General features: G+C 39.9%; 1 protein-coding gene across 3 annotated transcripts in view; it reads right to left on the bottom strand.

Moving 5' to 3' along the window:
- LOC144520730 (kazrin-like) overlaps positions 1-22,869 on the bottom strand; it is a 199,919-nt gene that overhangs the window by 53,906 nt on the left and 123,144 nt on the right. For all 3 annotated transcript variants that reach the window (XM_078254693.1, XM_078254694.1, XM_078254695.1), the window contains exon 4: positions 4,233-4,340. In XM_078254693.1, the coding sequence (XP_078110819.1) occupies positions 4,233-4,340 (108 nt within the window). The remainder of the gene's footprint in view (positions 1-4,232; positions 4,341-22,869) is intronic.

Here is a 22,869-nt window from a genome sequence, read left to right on the forward strand (position 1 = left end):
TCAAATTGTGGCTGTTTGGAACGGGCCGATTGCTTGGCCTGTGGTATTGCTGCTGGTAGCTTTCTCCAGAACCACTGTACCCCAAAATTACTTAGCCTACAGAAGGACCCTAAAGCATATAATATGCAACCTCACAGTATAGCCTACTACTGACTTACTGCATACTCCTACATCAGAGGAAAACATTGTACTACTACATTTACCTGACAGAGAATGTTGCAGAATTTACTCACAAAATGTCACAATTAAAATGTGCAGTGATCACAGACATTTGCCTCATGGACTCATGGCAGCTTTCTTTGCCAGGTCAGCTCTGAGATGAAGTTATCTTCTGCTGCTGTGTACTTAGAAGTGGTGAATTTCACAGCTCACAGCACCTTAATACAATATAGTGTCTGGCTTTTGTTTGATATCTAGTGTCGGCAAAATGCCTTTTTATTGCGTTTCCTCTAAGCAAAATGCTCTGAGTAAATCTAAGCTGGGCTTTTATTGTGAAGGGTAGAAATGCCTTTTTATTGAGTTTCCTCTTAGCAAAATGCTCTGAGTGAATTTAAGCTGGGCTTTTATTGTGAAGGGTAGAAACGCCTTTTTATTGAGTTTCCTTTTAGCAAACTGTTCTGAGTAAATTTAAACTAGACCTTTAGTGTGAAGGGTAGACACCGAAGAGCCAGCATTATGGCAGCGCTTTTTTTCCTCAACCGTTATTGTGCAGTTGTTTAGTTTAATTCACAGTTTAATAATGTCCAATACTGTCCAAATTCCAAACCCTAAGTTCATTGGGTACACAGGAAACCAAGGTGAATGGGATATTTCAAAGACACGGATGCATGCACGCACGCACACGCACACACGCACGCACACACACACACACACACACACACACACACACACACACACACACCCTGATTTATTAGAGAGATGAGCAGTCTGAATGGATTATGTCAATACTCAAAGTGTGATTTTGAAGATACAGATACAATACAAACAATGTCCAGTTATTGCATTCTGGCATAGCTAAATAATGAGTCACATAAAAAAACCTAACTTCAGCCATTGTGTCTGAGCATTTTTGAGTAGCTATTTCTAAAGTGTGTAAATTACAGTAAAGAGGCCTGGATATTGTTGCTGGAGGCAACAATATCCAGGCACCCTCCCAATGGCTATGAGGGCTTTGGTTGGTGTTTTGGAAAGTGTCAGCGCATGAGAAAAATGGAAGTGCTCAGCAGAGACCACTCTACCCATGCATCCACACCCACACATACACCTTCACATTCCCCCTTCCTTTATTGTTCTTTTGTTCATTTCTGTCTCTCTCTCTCCTCCCCCCTTCGCTGTATCATGTTCTCTTGTTAATCAGAGTACATTCGCAGGCAACACTATGTCCTTAGGCAATCTCTCACCTCTTCTTCATGGTGCTCTTCACATTCCCATCCCCCTGTCCTTCTCTGTCTGTCCTTCCCTCCTAAGCCTATTTTTTTCTGGATGCCCTGTTTGACGTTTTTGCACTGACCTTCCTATTTTAACCAACCCACATGCCAAGCTTCACCCAGCTAGTGATAGCATTGCCAGTTTATGTGTAGAAGCTGCACCTGCCTCCATAATGATACAGTGCTCCCTGCTTACGTTTGTTTCCCCTCTCCTTCCTTTTCTCTATGTATCTCTCTTACTGCAGACCTGAGATGAATTTGCTGATAACACAGCCCCTCAGTTCCTCATTCTTGTTCAGATAAAACTTGTGGTGATATACGTGGCCTTGGCCACTGCAGGGGTTGTTGGTGTGCGTGTAAATGTTTTTCCTGAGTCTGCACATTTACAGCACCCAGGAAACGACCACAGACCGACAGCAATGCACCAGCTGGTTTGTTCTGAAGGACAGTGTGTACGTGTGCACAAACATACACTTACAAATGTTTATTCAGAAATATGCATATAACTAACCTTATCACGTGCATGATCTGCTCTACTGACATCCAAATGACTCCCAAAAACTAAAAATCTTTCAGCATGTTCTGAAATTTCATCAGTTGGATACAAAAAAGGCTGACTCCAGATCAGCAGTAGAGCAAGAAGTACTGAAATCTTTTAGTAGTAATACCACAATGAAAAGGAAAAAATATACTTAAATTATCCAAAGTAAAATGACTCATTATATAAAAGGCAGTGTTATATTTAGCGTTATATTTATCATATACTGTATATATATTGGAATATTACTGCTTTACTATTACTGCAGATTCATTGACAATTTTACAACTTCATACAGTGTTGGGTAGTTTAATATATGATAACGTAATGTTTTACTATACAATCTTGAACTGAGAAGTATCTAGTAACTAGGTAAATATAGTAAAGACTAAAATATTTTCCTCCGTAAATTTAGTTTATATACTCAAGTAAAATACAAGTAGCTCATAATTGTACTAAAGTACAGTACTTGAGTAAATGTACAAACCTGTTACCCTATCTGGTACTGATCTGCAGTGGTGGAATTTAACTAATGCACCACAGTAACCAAAAAGCCAGCAACAGGGTTCCATTTTTTTTCTCCAAACAATCTTGTAAGCACTCTCAGTATCATCACGGCATCGGCAGACACTAACAGGAGAGAAGAGAGAACTGGCAGCCAAATAGACCCCTAAGCAGGACACTCTAATGAGGAAAGGGCCCCTGAGGGCTCCTTACGTGACACTAGCGATCCATACTGGGGTTGGCAGCCTAACAGGATCCACAATCCAAGAGATGCGTTTGTACTGGTGCCATCATTAGCTACTTTAATCCTCTTTACAAGACTCCAACTTCCTGAAAGAAGCTTTTGTCATGAAAGGGCTGGAACATGGAAACAGTTAAACAACTGTAACTGTGTTTGTCTGGAGAGCTGATGACTCCTATGTTGAGACACGTCTGACCACCCAGTTAGATAAGAGTCTGTGAATAAATAGAGATCTTAAGGTTTATAGGCTGCTTTTTGGGGATCCTTCATAGTGACGCAAGTGACTAACAGCACAATTGTAAACACAGATGACTATGGAGCATGAAAGTATTTACTTTTGACAGAGCCATATTGTAGCATCAGTTTAGAGAATGTATGAATGCATTAAATGTAAAACCAATAGCAATTCAGATTGTCAGATTGCATAAGAACCATGAAACTGTATCCACAAAAAACATAAAACTGTCTCCACTAGCTGCAAGCCATGACATACTGTAAGAATTCAGGCAACTACTGACTCAGCTCACTGAATTTAAACATTTATCTGATGAATTTGTAACAGAACATTATACTGTGGTTGTAGTAGAGTCAACCAAAAACCATGATAACATTTGAGTGCAAATTGACCATAAAAACAAACTTTAATTTACCCCTAGTTTAACAGCATTGAATTGTGGTTGATTCTTACATAATGCACCTTTAAGTATTAAATGGTAAATCAGTAATCACAGGATGTAGTATTTATAATGTCTATAAATAAATCTAAATGGTTAAAAATGTAATAAAATGTAAATACAATCTTGTAAAATGTCAATAAATTGCTTATGAATGCAATCACAATATTCCATTTACCAGCAATTACAACTATGTTTTCAACTGGTTATATATTGTAAACCTTGAGTTGAGTTATATTCTTCTTACAAATACAATTTATGTATTTAAATACATACTGAGAACATTTCAGCCAGGATTATTTACTCACTGTGTTGTTATTGTAGGCTACATACTGCAGTAGGCGGTATAATTTCTGCCCTGCTGGTGCATCCAAGCATGCAACAAGAGGCCAAACTGAAAGAATACAAACTGCACAAAATGTGAGCAAATTGTTGTCGGTAATTGTTGTGTTCCTGGTTCAACGTGAACACAGACTGAATTAAGAAGCAGCTTTTGTTTGATAGCTGAAAAGCTGTGTGATGTTTTTTAAACACAAGACTCGCTGGGTTCATTAGCAGCCATACGCAACCTGGATCACAGGCAGTCCTCGTTAGCTAGAATAATATGTGAAATGGGTGCTCATAGTTCCAATAACGTGCAAGCAGCAAATACTGAGAAGGCAGAGGAATTGATGCAGAGGTGCTACTATTAGCTCATCTCGCTCTCATGGATTGTGTATTTGCAGGTACATTTTTGGATACATATGTATGCCTTGCGACAACATCCTCCACAACATCTTCCTATAGTGGCACTGAAGAAAAACTTTAAGTCAACCAGCTCTGGTCCAACAGAACTGTTCAGGTCTTACCTTTGTCCAGAGTAGCATCCGGGGAGTTGAAGTCCATTAGACTGCTGATTTCAGTCTTGTAGCAGAGGTCAGTGGCCAGCGGCTTCTGCCTCGGGTGGGAAGAGGGATCTGGGAGAAAAACAAATGACAAATTAGGTTAACTTAAAAGACAACATGTGAAGGGATTTAGAAAGATAGACAGACAGTGGAATTCATCAGTGTTCTTGGAAATGAGATTTGAGCTCAAGCATGTGTATCAAGAACATGTGAAAATACTAAATAATTTAAAGTAAGTGCAAAGAGAAAGGACATGACCTCTTTGACATTTAAATGTATCTCACAGATTACTATTATCTTAATCTGGGTTAATGTTTGTGTGGATTATGTTTGTTGAAGCATGTGGAAGTGCAAATGGAGCTGTGAAATGTGTTTCTAATGATAATTTAAAATGACTATACAGACAGCAATAGCAAAAGGAGAAAGAGAGAAAAAGCCTGTGTACACCCAAACTGCATGATAATGCATGATAGATTAAAGTCCTCATCAGTGCGAGTTTTCCTCTATGCACAGAATGCATGAGGAAACAAAATGATTAATGCAGCACACCACACAACCCTCTCAATACACAAATAATGAACTTTTACTCCTCACTCCTTACACTGTACAAACTCTGCAGTACCTCACCATTCATCAACACAGCTACTGTCTCTGGGGAGAGCGTGAACACCACGCTGCAGTAAAAGCAGACAAGCTTAAACACAGTTGCTACTTTGAGAGACTGCTGCATATAAATATTAGCATTTTTATGACCAAGTGTGATTTGATTTCTGGTGAGGTTCAGTGGTTTCTAATACAGTTTTGGCCAAACTCACCAGTAGCACGAAAATAATGCATATTGAATGCAATGCTCCAGGTCAACTCACATGCATGTTTTTGCTAAAATGACGTTGTGTTATGGTTTTGGTGTTTTGTCTTGTCTTATTGTAGTCTGTTTTCTTGTCATTTTTGTAGCCTGGTTTTCTGTCATGTCTTGTTTCCTTCTGTTGTGTGATTATTGGTCTTGTTTTATGTTCCGTTTCCTGTTTTATTTTGATAGTCTGTTTTCTGTCTTGTCTTGTCTAGTTTTACTCCCTGTGTTTTCCCGCTCTTGTGATTGCCTGATGTTTTCCACCTGTTTCCCAGCCCTTGTGTCACCTGCCTCTTGGTACCTCGTTACCCTCTGTATTTAGTCTTTGTGTTCCCCTTGTCCTGTGTCAGATCATTGTATGTGTGTGTGTTTTTTTTCCGGTCGTGTTTCTCCGCGTCAGCTATTCTCTGGACTCCCTTGGTTATTTTTTTGTGTTTTGGTTTAATAAATCCTCAAATTCAACTTTCTCCTGCCTGCCTGCCTGCTCTCTGCCTTTGGGTCCTCAACTTCCCAGAGCTTAACACGTTGTCAATTCAACATTTGCAGTCCACTTCTGCCGTCCTCCCATCCTAGCCACAGACGCTTTCATTCCAAAGTAAAATTTGCAAAAGCTCAAAAGTGCCACTTTTTAAAGGAAAGTCACCTGAGGCTGGCAAAGAAAACATTAAAGGATTTAAGATTCTGCTTTGCTCACACACACAGTTAAATTTACTTCCCAGCAAACTCCATCTCTTCCACTTCCCTCTTCAACCTCTGCTCCTCTCTGGCATTCTCCTCCTGCTCCTCATCCCTTCCTGTTCTTTCTGCCATCAGTTCACCACCCACCTACAAAGAGCCCTGTTACTGTTTGAATTATTTGGAGTAATTGAGCACATATGTGTCTGGGTGAAGAGCTGGAGGTATGGGGTGGTGTTGTCATTATTGCGAGATTAGTCATCACGCTTGTCGAGATGGACTTTACAGAGCTACAAATAACAGCTTGGCAGCTTGTCCCCACCTAAAGTGATTGGTAAGAGTGCATAAGGGCTTGCAAATCTATAATTTTTCAAACTTGCCCACAGTACAGCCTTTGGCACCAGGAACACAGTTCCTCACTCAGGAACTCAGTTTTTTGAATAATGTTAAAATTCACAGTGCATACTTATCTGCTATAGCTTCAAGTGTCTGCTGCCCTGCATCGTGCACTTGACAGGCCCTCACCAACATTTAGTAACTTACCAAGGGAAAAGGGGATGAGTGTGGTGGAATACATGTAAAGGAATAAGCCATGCTGGTTGCTTGATGGGGATGGAGAGGTAAAACTAAAAATATGGAGGAGAGCAGGGGGATATGCTGCAGAGTTGAGCTCAGGTATGACTTGACATTTTGTTTAGTGTATATGCAATGAAGTTAGGCTGAAACCAAAATAAGGCGCTATCTAGATAGGTAATTGTAATGTTTTCTGGGTCACTGTCCATGCTTCTGAATCAATGTCCTTTTTTTAACACACTGAATATTTGAATCTGGCAAGGTCCATTTGCCTCATATTGATCTTTAAGTATTTATCTCAGCTCATTACAGTCAAAGAAACACTACAGACAGTGACACACAGAGAAGATTGACAGACAGTGGGTGGGAGAAAAAGACTGGATGAGATATCAGGGGCTGATAATATAGAGGAGTTGTAGAAACAATCAAAAACGTCTCTTCTTTTGGTGCTCTGGCTCTCTGCATTTGCTACCTGCTACACTGTGCCTTGAATAAGAGTGAAGCTTTCTATAAACCTTTACTTTTGCTTGTTGTACAAGTCATGTTTGGGGTGATCTATTACGGATTTGAGATAAGATCATCATTTCCTCTCTCTGCTTCCTTTCCTCTGTTCTTTTCCTCACATGCCAGCAGGAATATTATCTGACAAAGACACAAGCTCTATTATCATCTCACTGCAAGTGTGTATGTCTGTTTCAGTTTGGCATTAAATTAGAAAATCAGTATGTTTGCAGAACATAAAACAATGCATACTTTATACGAGGTGATTAACGCAAGAGATGGAAATACAGCAGGTTGGTACATGGAAAGATCGTCCACATTTCAGCTGTCTTAAGCCTCTCTTTTTAGCTGCAAAGAAAACAGAAGGCTTGTGGGGAATAATTTGAAGTTCACACCACTTTTATCAGCCCCCACTCTTTCCTCACATTAACTTGTATATGTTTTTGTCTCAGTGGAAAGGTTTATATACACATTAGCAGTGAAGACAAGGGTTGTAATACTTTTGCAAGATATATTGTTTTCATGGGAAAGCAATGTACTGCACTGCAGTAGAAGCTTTTTTTTGTTTTTAAACGCTGATGAGAATTTATCACACTTCATGGCTTGGTTCTAATTTCCTCACAGTAAAACTCTTCTTCTATTCACTTTATCAATAATAAGTGGTTTAACCAGCCGAGCACACAATTGAGGAGACAGGTAATTCTGCTGTGATGAAATAAATAATGATTTGGCCTAGAGACTAAAACAACTGTTGTACCCCATGTGGCTTTGTTATGATGAAATTATCCAAATCATTGTATCCCCACCGAACATGGTCTACTTGCACTGAAAGAAATTTGTCAGACAGTTGTTCTAGACTTGAAACAGCTCCTTCCTTTGAATGTTGTCCGATGATGATGTCCGACGACACATCATACGACCTGTTTCGTGTCAAGCATACTGATGCATTTAGTCTGCAGGTATGTCTGTACATACAGAGCTGATGTTTGCAGTTCTGGTTAGAGCTATACCAATATATTAGCCAATATCAGCTTATTGCAGATATATCAGCATCTATGTATGTAAGTTATTAGAAAGAATAACAAATTGGGGTACAGAAATGCTGAACTAGGTTTGAGTTCATTTAGAAAATGTTTATAGTCAAATTTGCCTTTTTCCCGCTGGTTAACACACCGAGTATGTTTACATTTACACCAATATTCCACTATTAATTACGACTATGACAATATTCCGAATTTGATACAGGTCATGTAAACAGCATATTCCGGTTGGATATTCTGAAAAATGCCTTTTTCCGAATATAGCATTTTTTGATTAAGACATGTGGGATATTCCAGTTTATTCGGGTTTTAGAAGCATTCTTTGGACATGTATACAGCTCATTCGGAATATGCGTCTCAGTCGGGGTTTATGACCTCTTGTCTGTTTACGGCTTATGGTCAGCTCTGTGCGTTACTATGGTTGCTGTACACAAACCAACCAGCCAACAGTTTGCAAGGATGCAGACCCGATAAGAAGGAAACACACATCTACTTTTAAACATTATAAAAGACTTGGATATCAACAGGTTTTTGGATATGCGCACACATCGCTACAACGACCTTTTCAAGAAGTTGATTGAAGGAATGAAAGAGGAACGCTGTGTTTGCACGGTCCAACAAGTCCGCCACCACTGGTAAACTCTAAAGAAATCGTATTTTGCACGGCTACATGTAAACGGGAATATTAGTTGAATATTTACTTTCATTAGCCATGTAAACAGCTTAGTCAGAATATCATCTTTTTCGGAATAAGGGCAGAAACCGGAATATTATGTGCATGTAAACGTAGTCACTGTTGTTCTTTGACTATGAAAACTGTTATACAGCAGAAGTGTGTCTTCAGTGACCCTGCCTACCTGACTGTGGGTTCCTATGGGAGTCTATTGCTAACCTTTACAATGTTGCAGTACAACTTACATGGAGGACTCAGCCTTTGTCAACAAGAGCCCCGTGTTGTTCCTCTTCTCAGCGGGGATGAAACACAAAATCCTTGTCAGTGAGACATGAATCTCCCAAAATAAACTATTCCCTCAAAATAGAGGGAGCTGAGCCTCCTTTACCCTACAGAGTATAAAGGAAGATTGAGTTCAAACTACAGACTTCATTGTGCATTTTTTTTTAAAACTCAGACGCTTGCTTGAGGGGATCCAAATATTTAGTAGTCGGTCAAAAGGTAATCTTTAAAGCCGATATACAGTATATAAAGCCGGAATATTCAGGTACACAAGGCTGCAACACGCTGCGTCAGTTTGATTGTTGTTGTTGCTGTTACTGAGAGTGCCACTGAAAATAGGTCTCTTTTAATATTTCTGTTTCCCAATGCACTATTATTATTGGCTGTCTTCATTCATCTTCTATTTGAACAAAGGTTGGAGGTAGTACCATTCATCTACATAGACCCATAAGACCTTCCCTACAGGATGAACTGACAGCAATGTGTACATCATAGTGTATTTGTCTGTAATTGGCCCATGAACACCGCAGTGATCAGTGTTGTAGCCATTATATCAACACCAGTTTGCTGTTATGGTTTTCAGCTGTTGGCATAAACACATGCTTCTCTTTTTCTCTCTGAAAGGCTGTGACAAGTCCAACCACACAGGATGACTTTACTTTCAATTAACCAGGCATAATAATAACAACAACAACAACAGACTTTATCTTATGGAGACCGTGATACCTTTACATAGCAGGAAGAGGACTCCCATGCTCTATTAAGAAGTAGAATGATTGAATAAAACAACCAATTATATCCAGTTACTGCACTAGAACACAGAACTCTACATCCACGCAGAGTTCATTCACAGGTTTTGGAGATTATTGTAGAGGTAATTCAAGCAGTCACAGCTGTAATGAGCTGAACTCCGTATGATTATGATATATAACTTGCCATTTTGTAACGCTCCTCTGGTTAATGTTCCAACAGTCCTAAAGGGAAGATCGAGATGAATAACTAGTCTTCATGGTCGGACAGTTCTCTCTCTGTTTCTCACATTCCTGTCACCACCCCTCTCCCTCGAGTCCTCTCTTCTTCCTTAGCTGACTGACTCCACCACTCCAACATCACCTCTCCTTTCCCCTCCTCATTTTCTATCCTTTCTCTGTCACTGTTTAATGGGGTTCCCCAAGCTCTTTACTCTTCTGAGGCGGCCATATTTTATCTGCTGGCACAGCACAGGAAAAGACGATGGCTGGAACAAAAGAAGGCCCTAATGAGTAGTGGAGGTGATTAAGGAATGAATAGGCGCTGTTGCTGGAACCTTCACCGAGCCGCCCATGTTCCCCGACTTAGTCTGCAATCTGCAGATAGGAACTGCCTCTCTTTTCTTACAACTGCCACCCGCCTTTAATTGCACTGACATTCTCTGGTCCCGAGGCTGTCAGCCTTGTGATAAAGCTTGCGTATTCATGCATTAATCACCAGCAGCCAGGACAGGCCTTTCCCCCCTGCATCACCTGCTTCAAGACCCCAATTCAAGGTGCCCTATAAATACACTGCAGATAAATGGAACTAATGGACCAGGGGTGTGATTTTGGGGAGCTAGCACTTAACGTTTAGCTACCCACGCTAACCATTGGCGATCTCAAAACGACTCGTTGTCAATTCATATTGTAATGAAAGGCTGCTGAATGTGCTAGGCAGACCATTCAAAAGAAGCCTATAAGCTGGGGACGTTATTAGTTGGTGTAAGGAGGACTCGGGAGAAAATGAGCTGCAGTCTGAGAGACTAAACCGAGGAGAAGCGGGCTTTTGTCAGTCCGTGAATGTCATTTTCACAGTGGCCATCAGAGGAATGAACACATCACCTCTGTATGTAGAGTGACAAATGGCCCATTTGCTGTGCTCCATGGCAGACCAGAGACAGGTGCCTGCAAGTACTACAGCTTTAAAATTGCCTGAGCACGGCCACTTCAACACCACATTTATCCCTGGAATCAAAGCACTTTAGGAGCTGGAGAGCTATAGGAAAGCTTCTATCAGGAAACTGAATAGTGATGAAACTTGTCCTTTGCCAACATGTTGCATTTATATCCCATTTGATAGGCTTTAAATAACATATGAATTCCACCTTCAGTATGTTCTTATCTTTACTGACACTCTTCCCCAGCCTGCTGTAGCTGTAGCTGTGAGGATGTTTATATTATGTATACAGAGATAATAAGAAATTAGAAGTGGCTACGGTAATGACATGTGTCACCTTTAACTGTTAGAAACGTAGACAGCTGTTGTTATTTGACCTGCCAGTCTTCATGTGTGAAGATCCATTGTTCGATAAGATGGTGTAAAGTTGTCATGGGGATTAATTAGAATGCACTTTGTTAATTTCATAGATCAAACATTATTATCACAAGTATTTGAAATGGCAAGGAGAAAAGCACACTTCTAAATTGTCTTAAAGGACTAATTCAACATTTTAGGTAATGCACTTTTTCGCTCTATGGCAGAGAGATAGATGAGCAGATTGATAACATCTTCATGTGTCCATTAAGCCAATAAGTGTGTATTTCCCAAGGTTATTCCTTTGAATCTAAAATGTTCGTTTTGACAAACCATAATACTGAACTAATGATATTCTGACAATATTAGCAAAAGTCACCCTGGGACACGGTATTACACCACATTACTTTAACCAACCTTGTCATAGTAAAAAACTGAAACTGTGGATACTTAATAAACTGATTTGAAATGTGCCTTGAGAATGAAAATGAAGATATTTGAATAATTATCCAAATGCAATTGCCATATGCAAAAAACCTAGAAGGTAAGATTGAAAATAAATCCTTTTCAGCGTCCCTCAATTTGTTCAGAATCAATTTAATAAATACCATCTACAGCAAATGTGTTTTATGAGCAGCTTTTAGAAGCAATTATGACTCAAAGGCAGTGCAAAATTATTCAAGTGTAGTATTCTCTAAAGGACCTTGCGAGGCTGTTTTTCTTTCATATCCCCTTGGCAAAGAACGGCAGTGTTATGTGCATTGTTTGCAGCTTATTTTTTAGTGCTGCTGAGTGTAATGTTTTATAATATGATAATCTGCAAGCATCTCATAACATTTCATCTGAAAAGCCACTTAACTACATTAAAACATTACAGGTCATCCCATACAGCTATTCTGTAGACATTCAGTGTCAGATGCATCAAGAAGTCTACACACCAATTCAACTACTCCTATTGTTAATGTTTTTCTAAACTGATATCATGACATCAGAAGAACCAGAAAATAGTAGTCAAGAGTAAAAACAAAAGAGTTCTACTTTACGTACACAAAAGGAAGCTATTGTAGGTATTTCACAGCAAAAATAAAAAAATGCCAATATTGGTTCTGATGATGGGTGGCAATTATGATCCCATAAATAATAATAAATCTATGATCAGTAAAATATATATCTGACCTCACCCAACACTGAGGCAGAACAACTGAACGAGGAGGACCTCCTTGTCGAACTGCTGCTGTTTTAGAGAGCTATTTGTGCATCAACACTCAGGGCAAGGATGTGCACATCTAATTTAAGATCATATAATATCTTTATATGGGGATCCTTCCTTGAATCAGCCCAGTCTGTCATAATCAATACCACCATGTCACAAAATGTGATCCTACGTCAGCTTCTCTCCTTCAATATGATAGCGTATGGCATGTGGGGAAGGGCAGGAGGGAATCTGCTCTGAGGCTTAGTGTGCCAGCGAATGGAAGGGGACAGACAGAAGGAAGAGTGCAAGAGAAAGAGATTAAATGAACGCAAATATGTCAAGTGAGAGCGTGAGAGATGGGGAAGAGGAGGGAAGAAGGAGAAAATGAGACACAGGGCGTAACAGCCAAGTAGGAGGAAGGTTAAAAGAGAGAGATGGCAGGAAATAAAGACAATCTGATGAAGTTTCCATCTCCCCAATAAAGGCATAATATAATTACAGAATGGGTAGGAATGGTGGATAGGGCTCAGCTGCTGAAATGGAGTGAAAGATCACAAAGGAAGAGACAAATAAAAAAGAAGCTCTCACATCTGAATATGCTGTAGCCAGGGGAAAGTGTGTGTCCACTTGCACTTGTTAATACTTTATGCTAACCAGAACTTTAGTTGAAATAGGTTAATATTAGAAACAGGCCTTTATTTCTAGATTCTAGATTTTAGTAAGAAGCCTCCTCAACACTTAATCCATGTTTACCTGCTGTCTTGTCTTACTACATTTAAGTCAAATCTATCAGCACAACAACTACTCTGTCATCTATTATTTCTAATTAATTCTATCGTATCAAAAAAGACACACACACACAAGCTTCCCATTATGACAGAAAGCACCCACTTCTGTCAAACTCATCCCAGGCAGTAACAACTCTCCTATCCCTCTCTGGTGAGAGGCTATCAGCTGAGGCTCTTCTCCGTTCCACTGTTTCCCTTCGCTCTGAAATTCACTAACACCTGACAAATACTCATCTCTGTTTCCACACTTTCTCTTTCGTCCGTTGACAGTAGATCATTTCTCTCACTCTCCTCCTGCTCACCGAAGGATCCCAGTTCGCACCTCCCCTACTCGGCTCATTCCCTGTCTCCTTGTAGGTCTCTGCATCTTCTCTCTGTCCTCCTCTCTCATCCATTTTTCTCACCCTCACTCTCGGCTTGTCTCTATGTCTGTTCGCTCACTTTTCTGTCTTCCTCTAACTTGCTCTCTGATTTTGTCTTTTTAAAAATGTGACAAACCATAATGGGTAATATTGGAGCAGACTGAACCACAGAGGCTTACAGGAGGCCATTCATTTTTTTTTCCTTTCTTCCTCGGCCTTTTCTAACAGAAAAATACACACAAAATGTGTTTCAGTCTGTTTATCTCCAATATTTTACACCCCTTCTGTCTCAGGCAATTTTTAGGAAATGAGGCCAAGCATCAAAAGCCAATATTGAGGATTGACAGTTAACTACCATCCCAGTACAAAAACAACACCAACACAATATGTGAACAAGACAAGAACAGAAAAGCTGGAAAAATGATGGATTCTCTTGTAATGTTCATACTTATCAGCAGAGGGGTGGCATATTGTGGAAAATGTGAACCAATGCAGAGTTTGTGGACATCAGAGAATTTTCTATGGCTCTTGACACTGTTGCTACTGACAACCACATCTGTGTTTCTGCCTGTGCTTTTCCAGCATGCAACATAGTGTCCATTAGTGGCCCCAATCTCCCGATTGACTGCAGCATTTGCAGAAAACACACTGTTACATAAGAGGAAATGTAAATAGCAACAAAGTAGGTCTGAACTTTGTTTTCAGGAATTGGTAAGTGGCATCAAACAGCGACAAATTCAGTTCTTAAATTAAAAACAGTTCCATTTCAAAACCTGTTGTCCATACCTAACCCTAGTTTGCATTATGATGGGATGCATTCTAATCTAAATGACTGAAGGTATGAAAATGAACTAACTTGCAAAAACATCATGGTGATGTTGACTTTGGCCGTGTCTGCTCAGAGCACTTTTATTGAGTTTATATTTGGACTGTGGGTGAAGGACACCAGGAGAGGGCAGTGAAAACTGGGGAACTCCCAGGAAAACTAGGCTGGCAATGTCTTTGGCAGGAGGACTGGATGCCATATTGAAGACATTAAACTGTCAGCTGTGTAATTTCTCGCAAAGTGGGGAGTCTGGACTCGTCCAAACAAAGCATGCAGTTCGACATTATATTGCTATGGTCCAACAGGGTGTTTTAAACTGGGCTAAACACTGCATTTGTTTGAATGATGGTTCAACATGTATGCCCATTTGGACATGTCTGTTCATCCAAATCATTAAATGCTTATTGTTAGTTTAAGTGACAGGTTATTGTTGTTCTAATGATTTTTGTTTTATTACATAGTGTTATTTGTTTCATATTGTTTGAGCAGTGCATAGATATATTTAGCTTATTATTAATATCATACTCTGGCTTGGCTAGGTCACAAGTCACAGAGCAGTGTTTTTGTTTTTCAATTCATTCAGTTTGATAATAGCTATCTGCTCATGGTCCTGCAACAGCCAAACATTTAATAAAAATACAATAAAGAAAATGAAGCATCAAACACCTCCAACAGAAAACATACTTGGCTCAGAATGAAAAATGATCAAGAGGGATTTCAGCGTATTCATTCTTGCTGTGAGTGATGTATTTTCTCAATACACAAAACAGCAGTATGCACTCATGAATTGGATGTTGCTGTTTTGCTACTGTATGTGCATCTTTCGTGGTTTTACTTTGATGACTGTGTACTTTGAGTGTGGTTTTAAAATATGTATACTATTGTGTTCACCAGAGGAACCACGCTGTACAACAGTGATGATTTATACTGCATGTGGTATTGTAGTGATGAGTGATGGGCTTAATGAGTGGAATATGGCTGCATCAATTTCAACAGCTGAGCCAAAGCTAACAAAAATGTTTATGCATGCTTGTCTATATTTGAAAAGCTGAATAAGACAGAAATGTCTGTCAACCCAAATGTAACCAACGTACTGTTGGATACATTTGGTACATCAGAGTACCAGTGTTCTCAGAAGAGATGATAGTTTCAGAAATGTCTACGTGCTCTGCTGCCCCATGTGCCTGTTGTTGCCATGCATTGTCTGTTCCACTCAAAAATAGCTATGCATGGACAAAATCCATTATCAAAACCATTTCAAATGCATACTGTATAAACAGAGCAGCAAGGCATGATTACAATGATCAGCTTAAAAGGATTAATTTGACTTGGCTGTATTGCTGGTTGTAAAATTTGAAGGCAATTTTACTTGTTTTCTGGGTGTATCTGGGTTCATTTTTGCCTTAAGATTCTTTTCTGCAACCAATATGGTAAACGCAACCTGTGAGTTACACAAACAAATTCCAGCATTGTAAAGTAACGCTTCACACTGCAGAGCAATGACGCAGTCTGAATCAAATCATTTGGAATTGCCAGCTGCTTGAAAAGTTATCTTAGTTACATAGATGGATTATGTGTCAAGATGCACATCACATTGGTCTCAGAAGGAGGGAAGCACACTCCTCAAAGCCGTGCAGATACAACAAATCAAACAGGTTACCGAAGTTCCACAAAGCTCACGGAGCATGACAGTGCCCAGTGTCACGCTACCTATTCAATGCCTCAGACTGCAAAACAAATTGCCAGTAAAGCATCGCTTACCCACTTCAAGGCCAACCAACTATCATAAATAAACTTTGGTGGGCCCTGAGGCATGTAATACATAAAAAAAAATTTTTTTACAACTCAGCACTTCAGTCATCGACTGGGAAAAACTCCTGCATCATTTAGTACAAAATGATGATTGTGGTATTCCCTCATCTGGAGGACATGAGGTATGGACAGCGGAAAAAACTATTCTAGTTTCCATCTCTCGCTAGCCATGCTTTACATTTTTTATGCCAAAATTTCATTTTTGTTTATTATTTCTTATAATATATATATATTATTTTTTAAGTTTTATTTTTTACTTTTATTTTTGAGGAGATGAATATTATGAATGACTTTAGTCATGGGTATAAAACTGTCCTGTTGGATTTAAACAATGACAAACATGGCTGCCTCATTATTCTTTTATCTTCTGACTCCCTTTCTCACACACACACACACACACACACACACACACACACACACACACACACACACACACACACACACACACTCACACAAAGAAATTACTATTATAGCCTGCTTAAAGGTTTGGCCATCACCACACAGCATCTCCAGATGTGTGATGGCTGTTAGGTTCTATAAAGCCTAACAAACCCTCCTCTTCATCACTCCACCAAAGCACTCAGCAGCAGCACTGAGGCGGCAACTATTCAGGTGTGCCTTAGAAGGTTTATCGATTGGCTAAGAGGGAAAGAAGGGGACTGGAAGAAGGGGGGGGGATCAGCAGGGGGCAACGGGCTGGGGCGGGCAACAGTCAGCAGCAATCAGCATCCAAGCTTCAGAAGCGTTCTCATGCTTGATGAGTCAATCCACACAGTGTGCTTACCAACACTGCAGACATATATTTTTATGTACAGTATCTGTGGTAACAATAAATATATATTGTTTCTTTCCCAACAACTACAGTAACTGTAGAGTTTTTATTCAAAATGTTTCTGAAGTAAGACAGAAAAAGTTATTTCTAAAGCCAATATATGGGCTGCAATATTCAGCATTTTTACCATTATTGGAATCGTTATTTTTTTTAAGGAGAGGAAGAGGGATTGATACGTGCAGCGAAAGCGAAAGATGTGATCCAGGACCAGATTATCATAGTTTATCAAAAATGCAGCACAGTGATGATACAGACATTTCATACACGACACAATACAGTTTATAACGCGGACCTGATGATGCGCATTCTCGCTTTAGACCCGTTCATGAGTCAGCAGTCACTGTAAGTAAAGACTTGCGTCTCTAGTGTTCAGGGATACACCAGAGAAATGTAGAGTAGCAATTGGCTTTATGATTAAATAAAGTTTTTTTTTATGTCTACACTTAAGTCCATACTAGCATGCTCCCTGTCTCTCTTTCTTGATGGATGGACTAATGAAAAAGTCGAAAACTGGAGTATAAGTCTTTAGCAGCATTTGATTAAATATGCACACATGCTTAAAGGCATTTAAACTAAATTTTTTGTTAAAGTTTGTGTCATTTAAAATTTTACATATACTGTATATAATATATACTCCCTGTTCATCTACTTAAATTGCCACATTATTTATTTGTGTATTTGCAAAAGCAACCAAGAGGTCAACGGGTTGTCGCCTCAAGTTGAGTTCTCCCATCTAGAAAAGGCTGTGAGGAAAAAAAGAAAAAGAAAATCAGTAACTTTTTCCAACAGGCGAGGGCGTCTGGGTCACTGCAGGTCCGTGGCTAACAAGCTCCTCAGAGACATATTGGTTGGGGGTTGGCACTGGAGCGGTCACATTAGTCAATGTGCCATGAGAGAACGGAGTGGAAAACTCAGTGGCTGTAAAACCTTTCCTTCTAGCAAGACGAATGTACAACAAGACCGGGCATTAACCCTAAACTCTGGAACATCCACCGTCCCCATATAACCCTTAAACAGTGGTATGCGTAAATCTTTGTACTAGTGTTGACAGTGTAATGGCATCCAGAGGAGAAATATATACATTTATACATTTGCCTATTATGCATGCAACTGTTCCGACTTATCTTTGTAGGAGCTGACAATGGCTGTAGGACTCAGGCATTTGGTTGAATACAGTATATCCCAACCACAGAAGGACAGAAATAGCTGACATTTTCAACCCATATCAAACATGCTTCTTATCTACATCTGTGGTTCACGCAACATTTAGAGGTGACATTGCCATAACCAGTTTAAAAGGCAAATGTAGGCTAACAGTCTGAATAACTGAAAAAGGGTTTGATCACAGTGAAAGCACTTGACATTTACTGTCACAGCAGTCGGGAGCTGTGTGATTAGCTCAAAGCCCTTTCTGTGTGTCGCCACAGATCAACAAAAATTAACACAGAGTTGTGATAGATACTAGGGCTGGAGGATGATTCAATGTTAGAGCTTATCAGCATTCAGTGGAATCATGTTGTGCTGACATTAGTGTTTTATAATATGTTGTCCAAATTCATTATTCGAAGCAAATTCTAATTAAAGCCTCACAATTAGTCGCTGAAGTTCTTGTTTTACATGTGTTAAGAGTTTGGTCTGATTTCTTGCAAAACACATTAAACATCAACTTTATATATTTGTAAAAAAAAAAAATGTACCAAGTGCAGAACCATCTCAACGAGAAACTGCCAAAAATGTCATTAGCTTGTGTTCTTCTGCACTGACATTGAGTCATACTACTACTACCAGCTGCAGAGATTCCATAGCAGATTTTATTTGAAATCTCAACACTGAGATGTGACCATGTATTACTGAATAGCTGCAAGTGCACAATGTGTGCTTGATGGAATTCATAGGTCTCTGTGTGCCTGCAACTCTGTGCGAGACTGTTAAATTGCCATACCTAATACAGTAAAATTGTCATCATTCATGCCATCTGGGAGTCAGGGAAACGTAAAGCAAAAAGGAAGGCGGTTCATTCTGTAATCTAAACTCAGAACACAAGGCAAATATAACTGTGAAAAATTAGATAAATGAGAGTACAACACATATTCACCGCTAAATGAATATTCTTATCCTTGTGAAAAGCAGATGTAGGAGCCTCATAAGGGATAATTAGGCTCCCTGTTGCCATGTAATAAATGACACAAAGCTCCATTCCTATAATAAATACATGTCTCTCAAGACATGCGTTACCAATGGAGAAGTCATTGACAATGAGAGATGTCATTTACAAGAGACAAATACCGTGAAATTCATGGCCGCTGCATGAAAGTGAAGACATTGTAGGCTGAATGGCATGAGGGCTTACATCACATACCAGCATACGCAGATAGTGACACCCATGCAGAACTGTCTGGTTGGCTCGAACATCAGAAACGTTCACTGCACTTATGCAAGTGTACGTGTAGCCATCACACACACACACCAAAAGACGATTTTTCTTCCAGACATAACTTCAAACAAAAGCACCATTTACTTACAAGAATTCATGTCAGGTTTAGAAAAAATTAAAAATAAAATGAAAAAAACGACATCACAAATTGGGCCTAATTTCACCTGGAGGCCTTTTTTGCGTTTTCATGTCCCTTTTTCATATTCCACGCTTCGCCTTTTAACATTTACTGATAGCCGCTGAGAGGCTTGTAACAGAGGACTCTGCCAGCATGCGTGGTGATGTAAGCTGCCACTGCAATGTGTTGCTAGGCAAAGAAGTGGAGAGTTTTTAACTGCTGCAGTTACTGGGTGTTGCCACCAGCAAGAACTGTTTTGAGTAAACACTGCCGACAACAGCAGGACATAGACAGACAGAGGTTGGTGCTCTTTGAACCTTGACACTGCCAGGTTATTGACCCTGCCAAGTAGCTCTATTGCTATATTTGCCTCATGCTATTCTACAACTATCCTTGTCAAGCTTCCACCTTGTCCTGCCAATTATGTGTCTCATTTCTGCCACAGCTGACATGTAACTGACTGAGTTATGCATGGCTGTCTCACCAATAAACACTCGTGGCTTCAGACCTTCTCTGTTTCACTCTGCATCTCCTGCAACTGGTTAAATATAAGCTAGCATGAGCTATCACTGTAAAACCAGTCGAGGATGAGTTGAATGGTACTGAAACGATTATTCAGTAATCACATTTTTTACCATTTTCCGACATTTTATGGACTACCTAATTAATCAATTTATCCCTAAATAATGGACAGACTCATTGACAATTGTAATAATCACTCATTATATGATAAACTTCCTGATTGTTAGACATTGGTGGGAAATAAAGAGTTGTGACAAAAGGCCTTGTCTATTGACTGATCGGTATAAAACCTCACATTTACTACTGGAACATTTGGTACTAAATAAACATTGGTATTAAACAAAGGCTTGCAATACAAATTTGTAGTCGTGCTGGAAAGTTTACTTTTGCCTTGTAATCTGTGGAATAAGAAAAGAAAAGAAAATAACAATTTATTTATCCTTTGGAAATTAAATATGCACAAAAAAAAGACATTCCTCTCAGGATTTTACAACACATAATCCCAAATTTATTTTTGAGCTAACATAACGTAATGCATTTACAACAGAGTCTGTCTGCAGAGTGAGAGGTATGACATAAGGGACTGAGTGGACTTGATAGTGTCCTATATTTAAAATAGCACAGTGGGGCGGCCAATCCTGCAGTCTGGTCACAGGTCACCTACAGTAGCGTCTCAGCTAAATTAAGGGGGTCCCTCTTGGTTAAAAACAGCTTCTTGTAATGGATACTACACTGCAGCATCGCCGCTAGGGTCAGTGTCATTTACACAGACTCCGCGCTGGAGAGTGCGTTTGGTTTTTTTATGAATTAAAAAAGCCTCTAGTGTCGAGTACAAAGTGCTGAAGCAGTCCATGTTTTTACTAAGAGACACTCACTCACTACAACCTCCAAATGCTGAGTGCCACATGTTTGGTCAAGGTTACACAACAAGCAAATCACCCTCTCGGCACTCTCCAGCTCTGTGATCCTCATTTAGTTCTACACCCGCTACACCTATGTCCTAGTTGGTGGCTCTAAGTATGTCCAGTGAATAAGCCCAGAGTACCTAACGCAGAGTCACAAGAGACCCCCCTCATCTCTCCTCCTCCCCACCCGTCACATAGGCCTATTCGTCTTTGAACTCTGGGGACATTCCCATCCTGTTTTTAATTTTGAAATGTACTTTAATGGAAACAAAACTTATGTCATTTCATCACAAACTTACGTTATACATAAAACACTCCCTTCAAAGGTATGTCTCTCTGGTTGCATTTTGGGTACTGTAGTTGTAGAGTGTAAATAGTGAAAACAGCTGTGTGTCTCTTTGTAAAGAAGCTAAGGGTCTGACCTGGCATCATTAATCCCTCTGCAGTAGGTTTGCAGGCCCTGAGGCATGCCTGCCCCAAAAACTCTCTCTTTTTTAGGTCTGTTGTCCTCTCAGTTACTGTGTCACTTTGCCTCTCTCTCTCTTTAGATCTCTTGTTCTCTTTCACCGTGTCTCTGGCTGTCGCTCTACCTCTCTAGCATTAGATCTCCCATGTGAGTCGCTCTCTGTCACTCCGGGCTCTCCTTCACTTCAAGGATACTCATCCAACAAGTCAGCATTTTGTGGCAGTCAAGGTTTCTTTGTCTGTTGTTTCTGTCAGTTAACCTTGCTAGTGGAGAAGTTGACATTTGCTGTCCCTCTGACTTTCCTTGCATGTTCTCAGTGCTTCAGTAGAGTAGGAGCAGGCATTGATGGAGTTCAGATTAATTTCCATTGACATTTTGTCTATTTATAGTATTTACATAAGGTTAGGTTTTGTTGGAACATTGTTCTTGTCTTGCATTGATGGGGAGAGACAAAGGTATGAAGATTAGGTAAGCTTTTTATATCTCTCCAACATGCTATGTGTCTTGTGCTTTGATTGCTTTCTTGTGTTTCATTTTCTGCGTGACATACTGCTTAATTTCATCCAGAATTGATTGTTGATTAGTTGGATCTAGGTACACTCCTCTGTATTATCTGTAAAGTCATTTGGTACACATTTAAGGGGTGGAGGGTCGCAGCTTCAAGTCCCCATATGGACTGGTAGCTGGAGAGCCAGTTCATCTCCTGGGCACTGCCAAGGTGCAAGGCACTGCACTGACCCCCCCCAACTGCTCGGGGCACCTTTCCATGGTCAGCTCCCTCACTCTGACATCTCTCCATTAGTGCATGTATAGGTACTGAGCATGTGTGTAATGTCTGTAATAACAGAGTGAAAACATTGTAAATTCCCCTTGCGGGATTAATAAAGTTATTAAAGCAATATTGTTTAACTATTATACCTTAAATTAACCATTTTTATGCTACACTGACTTGCACAGTATGCTACAGTGCCTCTGTCATTCCCACTGGCGCCCCAAACCTGTTCTCGCACTATGTAACTTTGGGGAGCTGGTTTGACCTGGGAGAAGTAACGAATTACATCACTCACATTTTGGTGAAACTGCATCATATTTTATGGAGAAAATGTTTTCTGGTTTTCCCTATGATGTCCTCCGGCTGCTCTACCTCGACTCTCTGTGATTGACGGAGTTTCCTGATGGACATAAAGCTTACTTGTTGCTAACGTCGTTGGTGCTAATGCTTCACGAGAGCTTCGCGGAAAAAAAAGACAGATGCCAAACTGGCCTTCCTGGTGTTTAACTAGTAATATTATTAGCTGGCTTGCTACGTCTTGTGTGTTGTTGCATTGGCTTCAAGTATGGCTGTGTTAGCAAAGTTGTGGACTAGTTTTTTTATCAAAAGTAATGTAATCATAACACATGCATGTGTACAGCTGTCCATATTTACGACAGAAGTGTATAAAAAAGAAGTGTGTACAGAAGTGTATAGGTGAATTGCACCCT

The sequence above is a fragment of the Sander vitreus genome, chromosome 7 (assembly GCF_031162955.1).
Source record: "Sander vitreus isolate 19-12246 chromosome 7, sanVit1, whole genome shotgun sequence".
Lineage (NCBI taxonomy): Eukaryota > Metazoa > Chordata > Actinopteri > Perciformes > Percidae > Sander > Sander vitreus.